The following is a 20,373-nucleotide window of genomic DNA, read 5'->3' as shown; positions in this document are numbered from 1 at the left end:
TTCTCTGAGACAACCTACCTGAATTCAAGTAGTTTACTGCAATGGCTTGAAGTCAGAAATAGTTATTTTTGATAGGAGTAACTTCAAGGAAAGTTGAGTACATTTGTTGTTTAATTACAGGTATAACAGCAGTGAAATTGAAATACAAAATTAGCACATAAGATTTGCATAGAGATAATTACTACTAGAGAAGTACAAACTTCTAAAATTTCACAACAAAAGGTTTAACTGCTAAACAACAGTAGCACAGTAGTAAGATACTAATATTAAGAATGTTAGTATATCAGTTAATGTATGACTTTACTTGTACAGATCCAAAACCTGAACAGCAGAAAGCTGATCACGATAGCCTTGGCTTACATCATTACCACAGAACCACAGAAAAATATTAACTTGAAGCACAGTTTTTATTTTTAACATAGATTAAGCAGTTTCTCTATAATAAAAAAAGCTTTAAGTATCCCCTTATATCAATAATGGATGTTGATGTCAGATCACAACAGGCTTGTAGGCATGATAGACATTATCTGTAACCAGTAGCTACAATGCAGACTAAGCTGAATGCTGGGACTCTTGAACCACGTTTCTTTCCCGTAACTTCAGTATTGGTTTCACCTCTTACATGGAAATCCAAGCTGCATTCAGTAAAATCTCCAGCTTTCCAAGTAATACACACAATTATTGCACTTGTACTGGTTGTACTGGCTTAGTAAAGCCACTCTAAAGCAACAGTTTAATATTTGTACATTTTAAAGCACTTGATCTTATATACAAAGAAAATAAAGATGATAAAACCAAAATTCATTTCAACGTAATTGCGAATATTCTTAGTTTTCAGAATTTAAATGGATGTGCATTTAGTAACTACACTAGAAAAGCAACAGATGCTGTAACTACCCTATGATGACTAGTTTGGTCCATGTCAGTAATCAAGTGATGTTATAAAAAATAAACTAGTTTATTTTGTATAAAATGAGTAATGTTGCATTTTTGTTCAGATTGCACAGTACAAACAAGCTAATATCTAAATTAATACTGTTACAGGTAGTTATTACATAGGGACAGCAGCTAGAAAAAATAAGTACCTCAAAGCAACAGACTTTGCAGCCAGCTTTTCATAACATTGTATGAAAGTTAAATATGTCTTAGTTACAAGAATGCATATTATAAAATGTTTGAAAAATGTTGAAGTATGAGCTGTTAAACTAATTTTCCATAGCAAGAGTATATGATGATTATTTACATTTTAAAAATCCATTTTTCAGAAAAGAATTTACAAGGAAATAAATAACCTCCAGCAATCCCTTAAACCCAACTACAGGATCTGTAAGTGGCAGTAAAAAACAGGTAAGCCACCCTGTGTCACTGTCAGGTCAGTAAAGTATGCGTCACCCAGGAAGAAGTGCAACTCTGCTTTAACTTTACTAGTCACCTAGAAACATGCACAATACATATAGGTACCTTCAAATATGGTACAACCTCAAGTAATTGTACAAGAGTATTCACAAAAACATACAATGTACTTTACAGTCCTTTAATACAAAATATCGATATCAAACCAATCTGAACTGCATTGATCAGACGTTTCTTAGGCAGGCAAGCCACAAAGGATAAGTTTTAAAATAAAATCCCCTCTTTGTCTTTTAAACTCAAGCAAAAAAAAAAAAAAAAGTAGTTTCTTCAGAACATGTTGGTGATGTAAAGGTACTGATGATGAACATTAGCTGAACCTGTCTCTGTATGTATTCCCTCTCAACACTACCAAGTATCAAACCCTAAAGCTGCAGTCTGTAGATTGCATTGAAGAAAAACATCTTGCCTCCTTTTGAAATTATTAGATGAAACTGCTGCTTAGTTATCCCCACTAAAGATTTCAAAGGTTGAAATACATTAAAATAAAAAAGTTCAAATCCAAAACATGGAAGCATGTCTAAGAGCTGGTTTGCTTCCTTTCACACCTGAAGTTTGGGAAGTTGTTCATCTTCCACTTAAGACACAATACAGTCAAAACTGCCCTCTTGGAATGAATCCTCATCCTCTGCCTTGGACTTGTCCTCTTCATGCCTGCTTGCACTGCTGCTGCCAGCATCACACTGAGGATTAGTGCCATGGCTAGACGAACTCCTGCTTTCCTCAGCTCTGGGGTTCGCTTGCTCGGTAACCTTAGAAGGATTCACTGGCTGGAAAGCTTCAGGCTGTATCTGCTCTTCTGCTATTTCACTTAGTTTCTGGATCTGTGGTTTGATGATATTTAGAAATGGCTTGTACCCAGGGCTAGAAAAATAATGGTATAGAACACCATGAGTGAGTTAAAAAACAAACCAGCGCTTCTCTCATGTAACCCAAGAGCAGCATTTCGTGGGAGACGCTTAATTTAAAAAAAAAATATCTGCTGTAACTCTTTCATGTACAGAAATTCTTTGTTGCATGTTTGTGGGGGGTGCTGATTGGTTTGGGGTTTTCGCCCCCTACATACAGGTGAAAAAGCAACCATAATCAAGCAGTAAAATTTTGTTCTGGATTGTTTTGAGTTTGGTTTGGTTTCTTTCAGTTTGAGGACACCTGCTCTAAGTGACCATCCTGAAATTCTCAGCAACAGTGCTTTAACGTAATTGTTTCAGGTAGGGCTGAGATTGCTCAAGAGGGTTTTTTTTGGCAACTAATTGGCTGCAACTAGAATGGAAACAAAGGTGGAAAATAACACTTACCAATCTGTAGAAGCCCATTTGTCAACAGCATGTAGGCCAGTCTTGATATTCTGACAGATTTCTCCATCAATATCAGAGGATTGCATTATACTGAAAACCTGGTTGATTACAGAAGGTTCTCTGAGGATAAGGCCTATAATAATACACCAATCCAGACATCCTGCTTCCATGAAGATATGTAGCAGGTACCTATATGGAAAAAATAGTCTGCTTATTTCTTTTTGCCTTTGGAAAACACCACCCCAGTGTGATTCTGCAGACAGTGCTTCTTGCTGCTCCTGCTGCACAGCGCCAGTCAGCCGGCTTCAGGCGTGCAGGCTGTGCTACTTACCGCAGCTGCACCTGTGACTTGTGCGGCCCTTTACTCGCCAGTTCCAGAGAGATGTGTTCAAGCTCTGACTGAGTTAAACTGAGGCTGGAGAAGTTCTCATCCACCATGGTCCAGTCCCCATCCACCATAGAGCTCGTTTCAGTCAGGTCTGTTGCCGAGCCAATGCTGCATTCGTCACCTATCGAAACCACTCAGAAAGGTAAGGGGAAAATAAGCTACTCCCTTTAGTAAGATGCAGGATTTCTGAACTTCTTCCTACAGAAACTGACAGATACACTGTAATGCTCCACTGTGTACCACAGTACCAGGAAGTCACTTCAGGCACACTGTCCATCCCACTTCAGCATTCTTCCTGTCACACTATAGGGTAGATTACTGCAGGGATGCAGTAGTTTTATCATCAAATAACATCAATTCTGCAGAATAACATCGACAGCAGAGTCTGAAGATGTGTTGTCAGTCATTGTAAGAGCACAGTGACCACCTCACAAACTATAAGCCTAGAATTAGGTCTGTAAGAGCGGTACAAAAAGAATTAAGTATTTCTAATAAAAATATGAAGAGTAGATGTAGCCACAGAATTGTCACAGAAACAGTAATAACAAAGCTGAAACCATTACAGTGCTGAGTCATGAAGGCACCCACACTCCAGAGTAGTTCCCATATTAAAGTAGACATGTCTTTTCTGTGGAACATGGTTAGAAAGCCATAGAGTTGTTTTATTAGCTTTTTGCCCATAAATACCAGTACTGTTATTAGATACTTATGTAATTATTATTATTATTAGAATTCAGCTCTCAATGTTTTGAAGACTACTAATTTAGCTTCACTTCAGAAATAAACTGCTGCAAAATGCATGCAAAAGTCCATTGAGCACAAATGTCTTCACCCAGCTCAGGGAACAAGGAAGAAATACTTGTTCATGGAAACAGTGGTAGTGATAGACAGGGGTACAAGCTAAGTAAGTTCTCCTTGCTTGAACTACACCTTTCTGAGAGTCCTGTAACAATCTCACAATACGTTCTTGCAGTCTCCAGAAGTAATGAAGAGTATGAAGGCAGTGCCCAAGTAAAGGGAGAGGACCTCATTCTTTCATTTTTTTAAAGCTTGTCAACTTCATAAATAGCAAGTCTGAGTGTTCTGACCCTCACAGGAGGCCCTAGCATCTTGGGAGGTTGTAGCTCACACTTAGACACTTGGGTCTCTTCCCTAATAAAGTGGAATTGACATGACAACAGACACTGTTGAAAACGTTGATCCATGCAGGACAAGAGGGAATTAAAAAACACCCCAAAAACAATAAATAAATCATCAATCACACATTTCCTGCCTGTGGCAGGAAAGCAGAGAAGATGCATAGTGAATAAAATGGTCTTTTGTATTTTCATAAGCTGATTTTATGCCTGAGCTTTTTAAAAAGCTATTTAAAGGCATAGAAAAAATGAAAATTATATGGGAATATTACTTCCTCAATAAAGAATGATCTAATATCTTCTTAAAGAAATACAAAAGCACAAAGTTCATACAGTAAAGCAGTGCCAAACTGTGCAAGAGAACGACCCATGCAAGAGACAAAGATTAAAAAAACAAAACCACTTAGAACACTTCCCAGCTACACGGTGAAAATACTAAATTTCAAGTTGCCATTACTGACAGGAACTTCAGTGCATATTAATTTCATGTTCTTCCTGAAGTACTTCAGGATGTACGACATAGGCCTTATCCTTCTGTTGTAAAAATTTATCCTTCTGTTGTAAAAATTTCAGTACACTGTTCAACAAGTCCTCTTTTTTCTTTTTTTTTTTACCTGAATCATGGTTATCAGCAGCTGGGAAGCAACAATACAGAAGTGGCACGCTAATATCAAAACATAAGTGCATACTTCCAGGTGGATTTTTCCAGTGTACAAAGAAAGAGTGACTAACCTTTACTCAGCAAAGGAGAAAGGAATGCATCTTGCATGTGTGGTCCATGGGATGAAACTGTGTCAATCTCTCTTTGGGAGGAGCTGATAGTGCCAAGCCAGCTGCGGCTCCGAGGTGTGTTTGAAACCCCTGTGTCCAACTCCATGTTTACAAAGGCATCTGCAGACTGAGATTTTAGCAGCTGCTCCCCCGTGCCTAAAAAACAAACCCAACAAACTAAAGTCATGCAACCATCAAAAAGGAAATGTGCAACGTTCAGGCACTTCAGGAAGCTAAAACTTGTATCTAAGTCAATATTCAATTAGTTTACTGAGGGATCTACCAAAAGCAAGGGTATGCACCAAACGTAGGCATTTCAGGCATTTCTGAGACCAGTTTTTATGTCAGCACTGGCATTGAACAAAACATTTCAGCTGACAGAACATTAGCATCAGCAGAATTAAATAGTGGTGCTGCTATTACAAAAAAGAAGACTTGCTAACTTGACAGATAGTATCAACTTTGCCCTAAGAAAATAAAGTAGCAAACTGAGAGATTAATAATACAAAGGAAGTTTACAGCAAGTCCTCAAAATTCTTACCCTTTAACATAAAGCAAATACTAAATATTTGGAACACTCCTTTTTTAAATATAAAAAGTTAATAAAAATCCTCATCTGAAGACTAAGAATGTTCATTTTTAATAATGTTCCGTAGCAGAATTTACATCAATGAGCAGTATCTATGTTCAACTCATCATCTGCATGAGTGATATCCAGTTCAGCACCACCTGAAAAAGCAAGAAACCCCAACAGAAACAGCAGTGTGATCAGACTACACAGGAGCCTGTGCTAAACGGAACTGCTTCAAAAGCTACACCCGGTGTGAGAACGCTGTGCAGGTGACAAGCCTCAGTCTGTTCCCTGCTTAGCTGAACTCTGAAAAGACAGATTCGGACCGAAGGGTGTAGGACTGCAGGGGAGAAGCCTATTCCAAATCAACTCGGCTGTTACAGCACCTGTCTTGTACTTTCCATTCTTGAAAGGTGAATTGATGGAGGAAGCTGGTATGACTGGAAATGGCCAGAGGAAATCCTTGTGTAACTTTTTCAAGGCAAACACAAAATCCTCCACGCGGGCCGCCCTGGCTCGCTCCTTGCACAGCCAGCCGATCAGCTCAAAGCCCAGCTGCGCGGCAAAGCAGCCCAGGTCTTTCAGCTTGATTTCCTCCAGCAGACGCCGAGCGTGCCGCCAGAGCATCATGTCAATGTACATGTTCTCGGCACAGTCGCTGTCTTTACTCCACCTACAGAGAGACCACACAAGGGTGATGTCAAGACTGGTAAAACGGAGGCACAAAGGCTGTTGGCCACAACCACAGTACATCAAGTGACCACAGGATTGGGAGCTTTCTATACACCACCAAGAGCAGTGCCCACTGTTCCTTGGTATTTGTGTTCTCTAAATGATCCCACTGCCTCAACAGGTAGGTGAAAAAAGGGAAGTTACAACAGCAGCAGTGTCCGTAGAGCACTAAACTCTTAGCAATGCAGAAAAAAAAGCAAAGCAGAGATAAAGAGCAGGTGTCACTGTAAAATGACTTCAGAGAAACAGGTTTAGAGAACAACTCAAGTATTAGTCTAGGACCCTTCACATCAAAACTCTTAAGATAGTACTGTCTATGGAAAATTACTAAATAATAGCACTTGAATTTGTACTAAAAACTAAGATGGTTTTGAAGGCCTTATATGGGGGAAAAGCGCCAAAACCAAGATTATAATCAACCTCAGGTAAGTGTTGCTTCTGAACCTTTATACTGGTCAACACGAATTCTGTATGCAGCAGTTTAAGACTGACCAACCTCATGTGTAAAAGGCTGTACTTCTGGCTTGGAAACACATCACTAGATCAGGATGTGTACAGCATCACAGTGCAACAATGGTCACTGTGATGCTGCATTACTCTGAGCTGTTGAAGAAGTCTATTTCAGCAAAACAGATCCTTCAAATATAAAGGCAGCTGCCTCAATAGCTATTTAAATTATTGCAAATGCATCCAATGGATTCAGAGAGTTTTGGTCATCAATATCTATGTGTGCCTATATATACACACAAGCATACACTTGTATATATATATTTACATTATTGAGAGCACACATTCTCACACGTGCAAGACAGGCACCACAGGCATTATGAGAGTCAGGGAAAGACAAATGCAGAGGGATGTGAAGGGAGACCACGGTGAATCTAACTGTAATGTACTTCTGTAACTTACAACGTAAGAGAGTTAGTACATTACTTAACAAAGCAGGGATGAAGAAATTACTACCAATTACCTTTTTCCAGATGGGCCAGAGGGCATACTCAGTGTTTTTGTCAAGTTAAATTTGCTATGGAGATTCTCTGCTGACTGGGATAAACTAATGCTGCGATGTCTGAAGAACTCAAAGCCACTACTTGAACTTGGTTCCTAAAACCAAGAAAACCCAAATATACAGTCAAAGAAGCCAATATGCTATATAGTAGCAAGATCAAATCATACAAGGTTTGATGCACAGTGCTTACTATTTTCATCACAAACCTGAGTTGTTGGTGTAGCTGGAGGTGTCTCTGTTTCTCCAGAGCCAATGGCTTTAAGAAATCTGATCATGTGACGACAAAGATCCCACTTTCCCTGCTCTAAGGCAGTATTAAATAGGAGAGTAGCGTGTTGTCTGCTAACTGCTGGAACTTCCATATTCTGCAAGTATCAAAGCATAATTAAGTCACTTGCTCTTGCCATCAAGCAACAGAAGTCCTGTTAAGTCAAACTGTGTGATGTCATGTTCACGCATAACAGAGCTCAGAAGTAGCAAATGTCACGTTATTATTTTCCTTTTTATATCAGTAAACTAACTACTGACATTAAGTGTTATTTTACCCCTTTGTAAGTGGAGGTAAGGTCAACAGAAAAGTGTTAAATGACAACTTTGCTTTGCAATTTGGTAGGAGAACATTTTTTTTTTAAATACTGTAAGATTAGTAAATATCATGTTTCTTGCAATTTATGAGGTACCATTACCTGTAGGATAATAAGATAAGAGGCAGCCGTGTCCAAGTCCTGGGCCATTAAGCACTCTTCAAATAAATCCTTTGGGTTTCCAACAGCAGCAAAAAGGTAATTCCACAGGGCATATTCTGTCTTCCTAGCACAATGAACAACTGTCTGCAGGAAGAGGGGGAACTCTGTAATGAACTTCGCCACAGTGGGAAGCAGAGGGTCGGGAATGGGTTCCCGCGAGGTAGCTTCTTCTTCCAGCACTTCATGAAGCATCAGTTCTAGTACGTGAGGGAAGTATGGTAATGTGGCACAGGAGTGGGCCAAAAGCAAGGCTTGTTCACCGAGGTTCCTAACCAAGAGCTGGCGTAAAATGTGATGGAGGTAGATCTGAGAGGTTCTCTCAACAATGGAGAAAGGAAAGAGAACCTCTAAGTGTTCTCTAGCACTGCTTTGAGTGTATAAACAGTCATAGAGCACAGTGTCATTAACAGCACCAAGAACCAAGGCATCTTCAAACAAAACAGCCAATGGGTATATGTTGATGTGGAAAGGCAGCATGATCCGTCTTGACAGGAAGGAATGCGGCTTCCGATGGTCTCTGGGAAACAAGGGAAGCCAGACTTTCATACCTGCCCCACCACAGCTGAGCCACAGTGCCTCCAACAAGTGGCGTTTCTGTTTGTTGATCCTGCAAGTAGTCCATACGTTTTCAACAGACTGAGCTAGGACAACTGGAGCACAAAAAGGCAGCTATTTAAAAAAAAAATAAAAATCGTCAGAATTCATTATACTTTTCTTCTTCCCCCCCACCCCCAAGAATGCTTCTTCTAGTTAAGAACTACTCTCTGCAAAACATGTTAATTCTTCTAACAAAGAAGAAGAAAATCTGCTTAACCACACCCTGACAATCAGGAAAACACCTCAACTCAAAAGACATGTCTTAAATTTTCTTAAACGTCTTTACACTTTAGTCAGAAAGCCAGGGGAGTGGGAATAAGGGAAGAAAATACCCCCCCGTTGCCTTCAGCTTCTTCAGGTAGCCCAAGAGTCCCACTAAAACTGACAAAATTATAGCAAACACTAAATGTGCTACTGTTTGATTGAGCTATGAACAGCTCTTCATCTAAACTTTTCCCTCTCCCAAAGTGATTGTTTCATGCAGAAGCATTTTTCATCAGCACAGAAAAACATAGAAGTTCAGTCTCAGCACTGATCTCTATTATTATTGCAGTTTTTAGGAACTTTGTAAACATACCCTGCAGAAAATACAACGTTCCATCAACATACAGGACAGTTTTGGATAGACTGGAGGTTTTTCTGTCATGAGTGCACACCAAATTTTGCACAGCACCTTTACAGTTAAAGACAGTACCTCTCACTGCAATACAAATACTAACCACAAATAGTAAATACTGTAGTAAGACATTCACACAATTAGGTAGTAACATTTCACAGATTCTTAGAGAGAAAAAAAATCATGGGAGCAGTGCTTTACTTCCAGCTAACCATTCAGCCTGTAAGTGTAGACACAACCTTGCATTATGGATTTTTCTTTATGCCTGGACCACTCCCTTCCACAACTTCTTCATTCACTGACAACATCTTTGAAGCCATATACAATATTCCATTCCATTCCAATTACTCACATGCTTCCTTTGATTAGGATTATTATCCTTATCTCGTATCTGGGGCCCAGATCGATCCCGTTGCAGCATGATGAGTTGTCCTGCTAAGTTCAGCATAATACTTTCAGCCTCACAAGCCTAAAAATAAGAGAGTATCATGCAAATTATTCAGCTTTTTGAATTTGACCCATACCCACAAAGCAAACAGAATAAAAAGAGGAAATTCATGGCCCTGCCATACAGCAATGTCTAACCACCAAATAAAACACAGGAGGACTCAGAAAAATCAAGTAGAGCTGAGTACCTACAAACAGATTCACTTATGTAGGTCTTGTGCAAGGTAGGAACTACTGGAAAAAGTTTTTTGTTCACTAGACCCATTTTATGTGCTTATTTGATATGGTCCTTTTCCAACTATGCCTGTCAGCATAGGCAAGCTGCCAGATTTTAGGAAAATAGCCCTCTTATCAGCATCACCACTGTATGACTGCAGTATCTGACTGCAAAGACTAACACTACTACACAAGCCAAAAATAGTTGAGCCAAGAGTTTAGCCACACTTATACAGCACCTTGAACTTTCAGAAGATGCAGTTAAAGAAAGATATTTCAAGTTAGGTATATCGAGAAAGGAAAGTATTCTTTTCTAAAGATATCTCTCAGAACTGTTTCATTTTTATTTTGTATCAGGTCACTGGAGCTATTACCATGCTATGCACAAAGTTTAGTTTTAAAATGCATGGGTAGAGGGCCTGCATGGTGAATTTGCAGCATCAGGGGTTAAGGTCAGCAACAGGTAGCAACACTGAAAAGGCTGACATGCTCTGCTAAGTTAGACACTACATAGTGCTAACAAACTCATTGATCAGGAGGACTGATAAAATTTGAAACTGCAGGCTCTTAGTCAGAAAGAAAAGGGGTAATATTTGTTCAGTCTGAAGCTAAGTTTAAAGTACTACTAGTGCTCTAAAAAGTTTCAGTAGCTTTTTCTCAAATTTAGGAAACACCACAGGTCAGATAGTTCAGGGGTAAGGACGTTATCTCACAGCAAGATGGACTAGAAAACCACAAGCACATTGCATTTTATGCCCTTGTCTGAGACCACATTGAAGTCTCAGGAGGACACATACCAGTGGCAGGTATGTGGAGAAAAGTATGCATCTTCACATGTCTCCAGGCCTGCCTCACAGACAACGCAGCTTCCAAACTATCTTAGGGTACCTGCTCTGATGAGAAGATATGCTTGGTACTGCAGCTACTCATTAGTTAAGCTTAATTCGTTTACATCACAGACAACACAAAACCAAGTTCTCTTTGCCCTGTACTTTCAGTGGCCTGAACAATTTCCTGGAATTAATACAGGGCTTCACCTTCACACATTAGTCATTCTTTGTCTGTTGGTCTATCCTCCTGACATAACTAAGTGGGAGAGATATCTTACTTTATTTTCATACAGTAGAAAAATTACTAACTAGAAGTAACCTTGTAGGGTCACATGCAATCCTTTTTTTCTGGTTATTCTCTGAGTAGTGGCCCTGTTGCTGCAATATGGGCACTTTCTTACACCATGGACTGCTCTGGTGTTCAACTCTTACTACACTGTAAAGAAACGCCCCTTGACATAATTAAGCTTAATTTGTCCTCCCAGGATTCGGCATCAAGCTTTCCAAGATGACAAGAGAAGTTATGAAGTAAGAGCCTGAGGGGTTATTTCCACTGCCCCCCGTAATTAACAGATAAAACGTTTACATAACAAGCATCAGAAAAAAACCATGTTCTGCATTTTACCACATCCATAGAAGAGCCATTGATTTATGATTAATTAACCTTTGAGGTTACTAAACTAAGAAATCTGATTCTTTTAATTTGTAGCCCTGTTACCTGCTGAGGCATCTTCAAGGTGATGCCAGTCTCTGTCCTCACCGATGTCAGCGTAACAGACACTACAAGAAAAGGATGAGGAATGTACCGAGACATGGACACTTCTTGAAGAACTTGGATACTGGCAGTAGGGTTAAGACTGCAAGAAAAGATGAGTAAGTTTAGCAATTTCAAAATAGTATTTAGCATAAAATTAGTAGCCTGAAGTACACACAATGAAAATAAGCCACTTAAGATCAGCAGTTTATTAACTGAATGACTACTTTAACTAGGAACCCCACAGGCGCCCATCTCCACATTACATCACGCTACCAAATAAATACAAGCTGCACTACTTTATCTTGTTTTGGGAAATGCAGCTATGAATGGATAGAAGACAACATCAGATACTTCAGAATAAGACTATTCACCCTTTAGAGTAAGAGACTTCCAGGGTTTGGATTTTGTTGGAGTTTTCTTTGAAAAATATTGACAATATTTTCCTCTAAAGTGGATCAACAGCTTGCTTTCTGCTAAATAAAAAAAAAAAGAAGGTTCCTTCTTGCTGAAACCAATATACCACAACTGTAAGAAAAAAATCACCTGCTCAGGGACTTCAAAAACTACCTGGGAATCTTTATCTCCTCCTTAGGTTCACTAATCTTAACTGTCTGAAAGTATTTGGCTCTTAAGTTGCCACTTCTTTGGCACCAGAACAGGTTCCCTACAACTACACCACAAACCAAACTTTTGCTCTTTGCTGCTCTGCTGTCACTCCCACCAGAGCATGTTTGTGCAGACAGCAGGAAACTCACACATCTCAGTCTCTGACTCCACACCTAACATGCAGCTGCATGCACACGAATGACCACGCTCAGGAGCTATCCTTTCTGCACACAGGTAACACTTAAAATACGGAGGGGTAAAAACCTGACTCCACGAGTTATCAAACAACTTTGTATTACCATGAGAATTTATGCAGACTGAGAACAAATGTAAAAGGATTTACACAGTGGTACTCACCCATCAGGCCTTCTCTCAATACTGTAAAGACAAATGGAACAATCTGCTCTGAACAGTATCACGATGTCCCGGAAGACACTCAGTAGTAAGGTGTCCGCTTGCACTTTGGTGATGTGTGCAAATGCATTGTCAAGGTTAGAGGTTCGCAGGTAGATTCTCAGCTACAAGGAAAAGGAGCAGTTTGAATACAGGTGCTGTTTGGTAGTTTAATAGTAATTCCAGGTCCAATTATTTTATTTGTCTGTGGAATGTCTGTTGGGGAGTTCTAGCAAGACACATTACTGGGTTTCTGATCTAGCACACATTCTATCCATTGCTTCTGAAGTGCTTAAAAAACAGCACAAACAGATCTGAAGTACTAATCAGCAAACTTAAGGAATTTTATTCATTACTTTTGAAAAGCACAGAGTAACTAATGCTTTGCTGCCCATCTAATTAAAAACTTACAGAAGTGGTCCAAAATACTGTAACTAGATACTTCAACACTGGCTTTGTGCTAACATCCAAAAACTTCGTGGTTTTCAGAACAATGAATAGATTAATGGTGGTCAGCAGAAAACAGTTTTTAATAACAGACTTTTCTGCAAAGAATTGCTTACATATTAATAAAGAATGACCAAAACCCACCTATGTATCAAGCTTTTTTAATTCATATTCCTATCATAAAACAAAGCAGGTATTTTAAACATGATTTATTTCCTTTGAAGAAAAATACCTCACCTCTTCCTGATGATCATTTAAATTATAGCACGCAAGAACAATGAAATCATTCCACCATGCTAAGCCACCTGTTACCATCATATTTTGCTCCTGAAAAGAAACCACAATCAAATTTTATATATATATAATATATAATTATTATATTTATATATAATGTATGTATTTTTTAATACACATACACACATCTACATTCTCTGGGTAATTTCTGAAAACCACACGTGATCTCTATAAAATTTACTGCTAGTGGGAAGGCAATCTACGCATACAAAGTTTTTGTTGATTAAAAAAAATCACAAAGTACTGAAGAATATGTGAAGTACAAACATCACCCCACAAAACACAGTTCTACCGTTCCTTATGCCAGTGGCATCCCTGAACTCTTTCAAATTATCTTTCTGCTTCTGGCCAGAATTTACAAGCTTGGCATCCAAAGCTACACCTCACACAGACTCTCAGATAAGACGTGGGAATAAGTGTCTGACTGTATGCCCTCAAGTTTGGAAACATCTTAACAGTCAGACACAAATCGTGGTATAAAAGTCACAAGATAAATGCTTCAGACATTTTATGAAAAACATGCAAAACCAGCATCCCTAATTGCAATTGCAATTGTATACTGGTTGTTTATTTGAAAAAAGTATTTCACATTTTCTCAAAGAGTCACATACCAACAAATACAACATCCCCAGTATACCTGAACAAAGTACTGTAACATCTCACCTGGGTAATGTTTCCAAACAGCTTCCATTTTTTGGTAAGTAAAGAATAATGTGCAAAACCAAACTTGCCAACAACAGCTACATTCTGTCCAAGCTTGTCAATAGCTGAAAACTGCTCAAAGAGAAAAAAAACCCAGAGAACCTCATGAGAGAACTTACTTAAATGCTCTATCCTACCCAAGTACATTGCCACAAAGCAATACAATGACAGAGGCAAAACTTTTAAAGCATCTTCATGTATCTTACTTTATTGTCCAACACATATTCTTTCTGTAATTTACAACAATAATTTCATCTTCCAAAGCTCATCCAGCTGTAAAAGACAGTTCTAAAAACCCAATACTTTTAAAGAAGCAAGAGCATTTTCTTAAAATAACTCACCCTTATAGGCCAGTTGCTCTCTAGATATGTACTATGAATCTAAAAAAAAAAAAAACACACACAAAATATAACAAATAAAAGAGGAAACCAAAATCCCATAATTATACTAAGCACCGCATTACAATGTTCTAAAGGAATTTGTGTATGGTTTTCCAAATCACTAGCTAAAAGGTTTCCAATGCTGGAATTTCTTTTTTAAATACAGTTACTTCCCCTGCCCCAAGAAAGTTACTGAAGCCTAAATGTCAGCCTGTTTTTAATACAAGAAATATAGAAATGCATCAAGAAACTACCTAATACTACATTATAAATTGATAGGTAAAATTTGTTATTCTCTCCTGCTGGGTACTACTCCATGAGAACCTTCCATGGGAACACATAAGTTTTGATAAACACAATAAATGCTCAGAAAGCACTTCCCATGTTGGGATGAAATTTCTAATCCCATCAGAAATAACACACCAGCACATTCAAAAACCTTGTTAGGAGAACACTTGACCAGGATACGTCAAATTAAATCTTGATGCTGGTTTCTTCACTTTACACAGGATGATACAAATCCAGGTTCAAGCACCAGTCCCTGGTACGATACAGGGAGGTAAGTGCTCGCATTACCCAGCTACTGGCTGTTCTGATGGCCATGCTGCTCTCTGCACAGTAATTCCAACTGTGAAGCTTTCCTCCTACAAAGCGTAAGGACTTCCCTCTCCTATGCCAGTTTCAGAAGACAGAACTACATGGCCAGCCACAGCAGACATTCAACAGCACCTAGGACCTGACATACATGCCAAGAGTCAAACGCTCTTCAGTAAGACCAATTCTTGTACTATGTGAAAAACAAAATATTGGGGACCTTTTGAAAACCTTTATTTAGAAACATGTCTGCCTATTCAAGAGCAGATGATGACACATTAGAATTACATATTAATAGTTAATTATTTTTTCTCTATGTTACAGAGAAAATAGAATCTGTCATTACTGATCCTGGAAATACTTTCTTCTTCACAAGCTTGTTAATGTTAAGCCTTAATTACATCCTTAAACAGAAGCCATCTAAGACTGCCTGAAAACACAGCAAAAGTCTGAAGGCTGTATTCATCAGCTGAATATGCTTAAAGCAATTCGTCTAAGTAACAGAACAAATCCCTAAAGGATCTGTTGCATGTTACACTTACTGTCCTTTTCAAAGCATAGGATGGTAATTTATGCATTTCTTCCTGAGGTCAAAAAGACATTCAGGGGTTTTCTTATTTGCTAGGATCCAAACTCTATAGCCACCAGGCCGAGACGGCCAGTGCTACTTTACCATCTGGCATTAAAGAAATCCAAGAGGCAAAAGACAACGATCTCATGCTAGAGGAAAAGGCTATGGCAGCAAGTGACGAGTCCTAGAAACTCTGGCAAGCACACAGCAAATACGGGAAACCAAAAGCAGTTACCTGTACAACATGCCAATGCCTGTGTCCTAGTAAAGTGCTTAAACCCTGAGAATCTAAACTGCCATCTGAAAATGGGCCTCTTTCCCTGGAAGGCTTATGCTCAGAGTGTGCTGAAGTATTTCTGGGACTCTGAGCCTGTGTTGCATCTCCACAGTTCAAATACAAGCGATCTTCTCCTTGAAGAAGTACTTGTTCCTGGTTACTCTAAAAACAAAACAAAAACCAACCTTGAACTCCATGTACAGGAAACAAAGGAAAACACATGATCAGTGTATTAACAGGTTCTACATAAACAAAATAAGCATTGATGCAGTTCTCATCTTGTGATTTTGTGTCATTATGTACTAGTAGGTTTTATGTTACAAATGTTGTATTTATGACCAAATAAGGAATACCAATCTAATAATTGCAAAACAGACTTAAAACCTGTTAAGAGAGTAATTCAGAGGTCACCCAGAAACTGGAAATATGCTCTAAAATATGGGTATTTACCAACAAAAAAACCTTACCATACAAGGATTAACAGTGAGTGCACTCTTGATGAAATGAAACTGCAGAATACCAAATTGCCGGGCTTCATTATTTGCATCTCTTTCAGGCTTCATGGTTGCAGAAGGATTCCCATCAATAACCCACAGATGATACCCTTCTGATCCCCAGGTCTGAATGTAAACAAATAATAATAGTAATTATAAAACCCCAAACCCAACACCACATATTTTCAGAAAACAGGAATTAGAGAAACTTTCTGTAACTGATCTTACGATAGAGATGAACCTGGCAAAAAAAACCAAAACATAGTCTGGTATTCTAAAATGTATCATCATAGAAATTGTAAATAACCCACAGCAGTAAAATCCTCAAGGAACAGTAAGAATCCACCTTAAATGATTTTCTTATGTAATGGCAATTAAATGAAAAGTAACTAGCCAACACATCCACGTAAGTAATGAAGGCTGTTCGTAAGCTGCTGCTTAGAGCAACCAACAAACAAGCTACACACAGAATCAGGTATGAAAATAATCTGAACCCCAAAATTACATTGCTTTCTGTTTACTGAACTGAACAGTATCAGAATTTCAGTATTTGGGAGTTTTTAAAATGGTAAATTGTACTGTCTTTGCAGATATGTACATCCACTTGGGATGCATGCTTGAAGTTTTCAAGCTTCATAGCATCTAGGCTACACGTACATCAAATCACATATTAGAAGTATTTCACAAAATTCATCCTGATTTGTAAAAGAGGCCTTGAAGTTTGTGTTAAGATATTTACTGACATCTACTGACATGACAGATTTGCAGGTTTTCATGTTAGTTTGTAATAAAAAAAATCACTTAAGTTTCGTTTGAGATATGAGTTAAGGTACTTCAACAGCCAAAGGTAAAGATAAGAATTTTAAGGAAATAAGTTTTTTTTATTTTGTGTCCTGTATTCTGAAATGCAGCATCAGATTTAAAATTTAAAAAGTGTAAAGATATAGATGGATATATTGGAAGTGTCCATTCGTAGTATTAAAAGCAAGGACAAGAAAAGGCAGGTCATGCACACTTCATCATCAGGCATACACATAAAATAATAAAAAGATGACAGTTCAGTCTCCCCATGCTCATTTTCCTTCTTTCAATACAACACTGGTGTTAGGAAGTGTAGTAAGGGCATTTAAAGCTTTAAAAGTAATAAAGCTAAGAAGGTCAGTTTGATTTTCTGAAAATCTGTTTTAATTAAAAAAAAAAATTAAAAATAACAGCCACCCTACTACAGTATTTGTACGATCGTATTTACCATAGAACTGATCTTTAGCGGGTCCTTCTTGGCACCATCAGACTGATACCTTAAAACCAGAAAAGAACAAGTTTGAGTTTGGAAATAACTTCATAAGAAAAAAATTTTTTTTAAATTATCTTCCTATCTTTTTGTTGTCATATGGTTCTATGTTGAACCTCACCTCAAACTACAGACCCCATTTGATTCATGACATTGCCTAAAAGGCAAAGCAATTGTCAGATGTCTAGCACAAACTGATTTGTGATTTCTAGATGTTAGTACATTTTCAGCAAATATATACTGGCACTGAGGGAATTTTAATATTTGCTTGCTAAAGCCTGCTCTTAGGGTATCTTGCTTTTATGGCCAAAACTATCCGTACAAAAAGAAAATGATACATTTTCATTCAGAATCACAGAATGGTCTATATAGTCTAAATATTCAATTATTCCAACATGTAAGAAATTACAATGGAAAAAAGATTTTAAAAGGCAAATCCAGTTATTTAGTTTCCAATTAGAAGCTTTTAATTAGAAAAATATAACTTTCTTATAAAACATTTTACAATTTCATTAAAGATACTCACGCAAAATCACCTCCTAAAGTACAGATAAGCTGTGCACCAAACACACTCCATAACGACAAGCCTCCGCATTCCCAGGTCACCATCACAACACAGCTATCGGGTGACCATCTGATTAGTTTAACAGGTCCTGTTTTATTCCAAATATCTGTTCAGAAACCGAATAAAATGCCATGTGAAAAACATCAAATGTTTTCAATGACTTCTACCATTAAAGAAAAGGAAATATAAATTTGATTTTTCAATTAACTTCTTTGCCACATTCATAAAACTGACCATCTCTAAATGAATAAGCAGCAAATAAAGAATCCCTGTTTTCTTTCTAAGACATGTTTGGTTTCACAGGAGACTAAGAACACATGATAACAGGCCAGAAATACACTGTTCTATGATAGAACGACAGAACTGCAATTCTGGTAATATTATTTTTAAGGCAAAAGATGATTTTATAGTCACTCCTGAAGCCTCTTCCTTTAGGACTCAGCACAACTGTAAAACTCTAATTTAAAGATTCGATTTTTTTGTCAAAACCTAATAGGCATATATATTTTCAGTGGAGGACACAATTTATCCACTTTATGTGTTTCTCACTCTCAAGCCTGTAATGCTTATTACTAGTACATGAAAAATATCCACTGAGCTTTTGCTCACTGCAGTTCAGACAGGATGCTGGATTACATTTTTTCCTGTACTCTGTTAGTTGTTTCAAGCTAATTCAGAGGTCTATTAGATTCATTATCAGTTCTGACAATAGTATCTCATTTTCTCAGGTGAGTAATGGAAAAGTAGTATCAAGACTACATGTGGCAACCACTAAGGTCTGCAGCATTTAAAAAAGAACCACTGGAAGCAGCACTGTCTGTAAACTGCTAACTCAAGATTTAGTAACACAATAAAAAAACCCAAAAAAACCTCAAACAACAACAACAAACAACAACCCCCCCCACCCAACAAAAAAATATCAACTCCCAATCCTCACATATGAAACATATCCACAAGTTATAAGCAAGCAGCTAAAAGAATGAAATACTACATACATGCAAGAGTAGATACTAATCCTATCAGTGATAATGCAAACAACAAACAGTTGTTAACTACCCAAGGATCAAAATATTTTTATAACCCTAAAACCAGCTGGAGAATTCTAGCAACAGAAGTAGCTTACCAGGATACTGTTTTGGTGTCAGCTCCAATTTATGAGAAAACTGCATGGCGCCGGTGGTGGTATCTATTGTATAGACCTGCACAGAGCCACTGGAAGAGACCAGACATGCTTCAGACTACAGACCATTTAGGTTTCTCACCAATTTCAAGAGCTTTATTAAGAACTGCTTTTCACTTACTAATACCAAACTTATCTAGAACAGAACCACTGGGTCAAGTAACACATAAAAAGCTCTAAGATAGAATTTATAAGATATTTTCCAGAAGGAAGCAGAGGACCCAAAATGCCAGTCCTGTGATAGCCAATGCACTAAGACTATTTCATTCTCTGAAAACGCACATGCACACACATTTATGGCTTCCAACTGCATGAGGGAAGTCAGGATTTCCTCAGTGCTAAAGTTTGGTCAGGACTGCACAAATATCAGTCAAGATCAATGAACTACAGTAACTACCCTGTTTCAGAGGCAAACAGCAACACACTGCATTGTTTCAACAACAGAGCCTACTGTTGCTTTAAGAAGATAGTTGAAGACTACACCACCCAGATCTTTTTAAATGCTCTAAAAAACAAATAAAATACAATTTAAAAAAAAACCAAACAAACCCAAAACTGCATTCTAGACCATGTAAAAGCAGTATTGTACAGGAGCAGTAAGTGAAACACCATAATTATAAGCCCTTTTGCAACATTTACTTCTTAAATGTTCACAGTTACTCAAACAGGCAACATTTTCCCCACATCAACACTTCACAGAGCATTTTCTCATTTGGGCACAAAGTGCTGATTCTTGTCCAATATTATTACGATTAGCTGCTTAAAACTGACTTTATTATCCTGCTTTGAGATTAACTGGGACAGAAGCACTTTCCAATCCCAGCTTCTGGTCCAGCCCCCTTTTAATTTCATCCCAGAGCTGAACAGCAAGCATCGATTTTAACTGCTGTCGGTTCATGTGGGCAATCATTTCTCTCCTCTTCCTTCCTACCTCTTTGACAGAGCAGCTTATACCACCTCTAAGACGACTAATAATTTTCCTGTTTACAGCTCTTACAACATGACTCATTAAGAAGAAACTATTACTTCAGCTTTATAATGAAATTATTTTCCCC

General features: G+C 38.1%; 1 protein-coding gene across 3 annotated transcripts in view; it reads right to left on the bottom strand.

The window, feature by feature from the left end:
- Positions 1-99: 99 nt before the first annotated feature.
- Positions 100-20,373, bottom strand: part of RIC1 (RIC1 homolog, RAB6A GEF complex partner 1) — a 46,489-nt gene continuing 26,215 nt past the window's right edge. The window contains exons 8-26 of one of the 3 annotated variants that reach the window (XM_084278951.1): positions 19,262-19,350; positions 18,100-18,244; positions 17,532-17,580; positions 16,256-16,408; positions 15,747-15,950; positions 14,308-14,346; positions 13,928-14,038; positions 13,208-13,297; positions 12,488-12,648; positions 11,486-11,624; positions 9,627-9,743; positions 8,002-8,730; positions 7,522-7,680; positions 7,277-7,410; positions 5,961-6,247; positions 4,965-5,159; positions 3,040-3,229; positions 2,709-2,897; positions 100-2,274 (exon numbers count right to left, since the gene is read on the bottom strand). In XM_084278951.1, the coding sequence (XP_084135077.1) occupies positions 1,989-2,274; positions 2,709-2,897; positions 3,040-3,229; positions 4,965-5,159; positions 5,961-6,247; positions 7,277-7,410; positions 7,522-7,680; positions 8,002-8,730; positions 9,627-9,743; positions 11,486-11,624; positions 12,488-12,648; positions 13,208-13,297; positions 13,928-14,038; positions 14,308-14,346; positions 15,747-15,950; positions 16,256-16,408; positions 17,532-17,580; positions 18,100-18,244; positions 19,262-19,350 (3,466 nt within the window). In that variant the 3' untranslated portion in view covers positions 100-1,988. The remainder of the gene's footprint in view (positions 2,275-2,708; positions 2,898-3,039; positions 3,230-4,964; positions 5,160-5,960; positions 6,248-7,276; positions 7,411-7,521; positions 7,681-8,001; positions 8,731-9,626; positions 9,744-11,485; positions 11,625-12,487; positions 12,649-13,207; positions 13,298-13,927; positions 14,039-14,307; positions 14,347-15,746; positions 15,951-16,255; positions 16,409-17,531; positions 17,581-18,099; positions 18,245-19,261; positions 19,351-20,373) is intronic. The other 2 variants (XM_084278952.1, XM_084278953.1) reach the window with 2 other exon arrangements.

The sequence above is a fragment of the Gallinula chloropus genome, assembly GCF_964237585.1.
Source record: "Gallinula chloropus genome assembly, chromosome: Z".
In the NCBI taxonomy this organism is placed as follows: domain Eukaryota; kingdom Metazoa; phylum Chordata; class Aves; order Gruiformes; family Rallidae; genus Gallinula; species Gallinula chloropus.
Note: the sequence above shows the minus strand (reverse complement) of the source record. Positions and strands in the feature narration are given on the sequence as shown.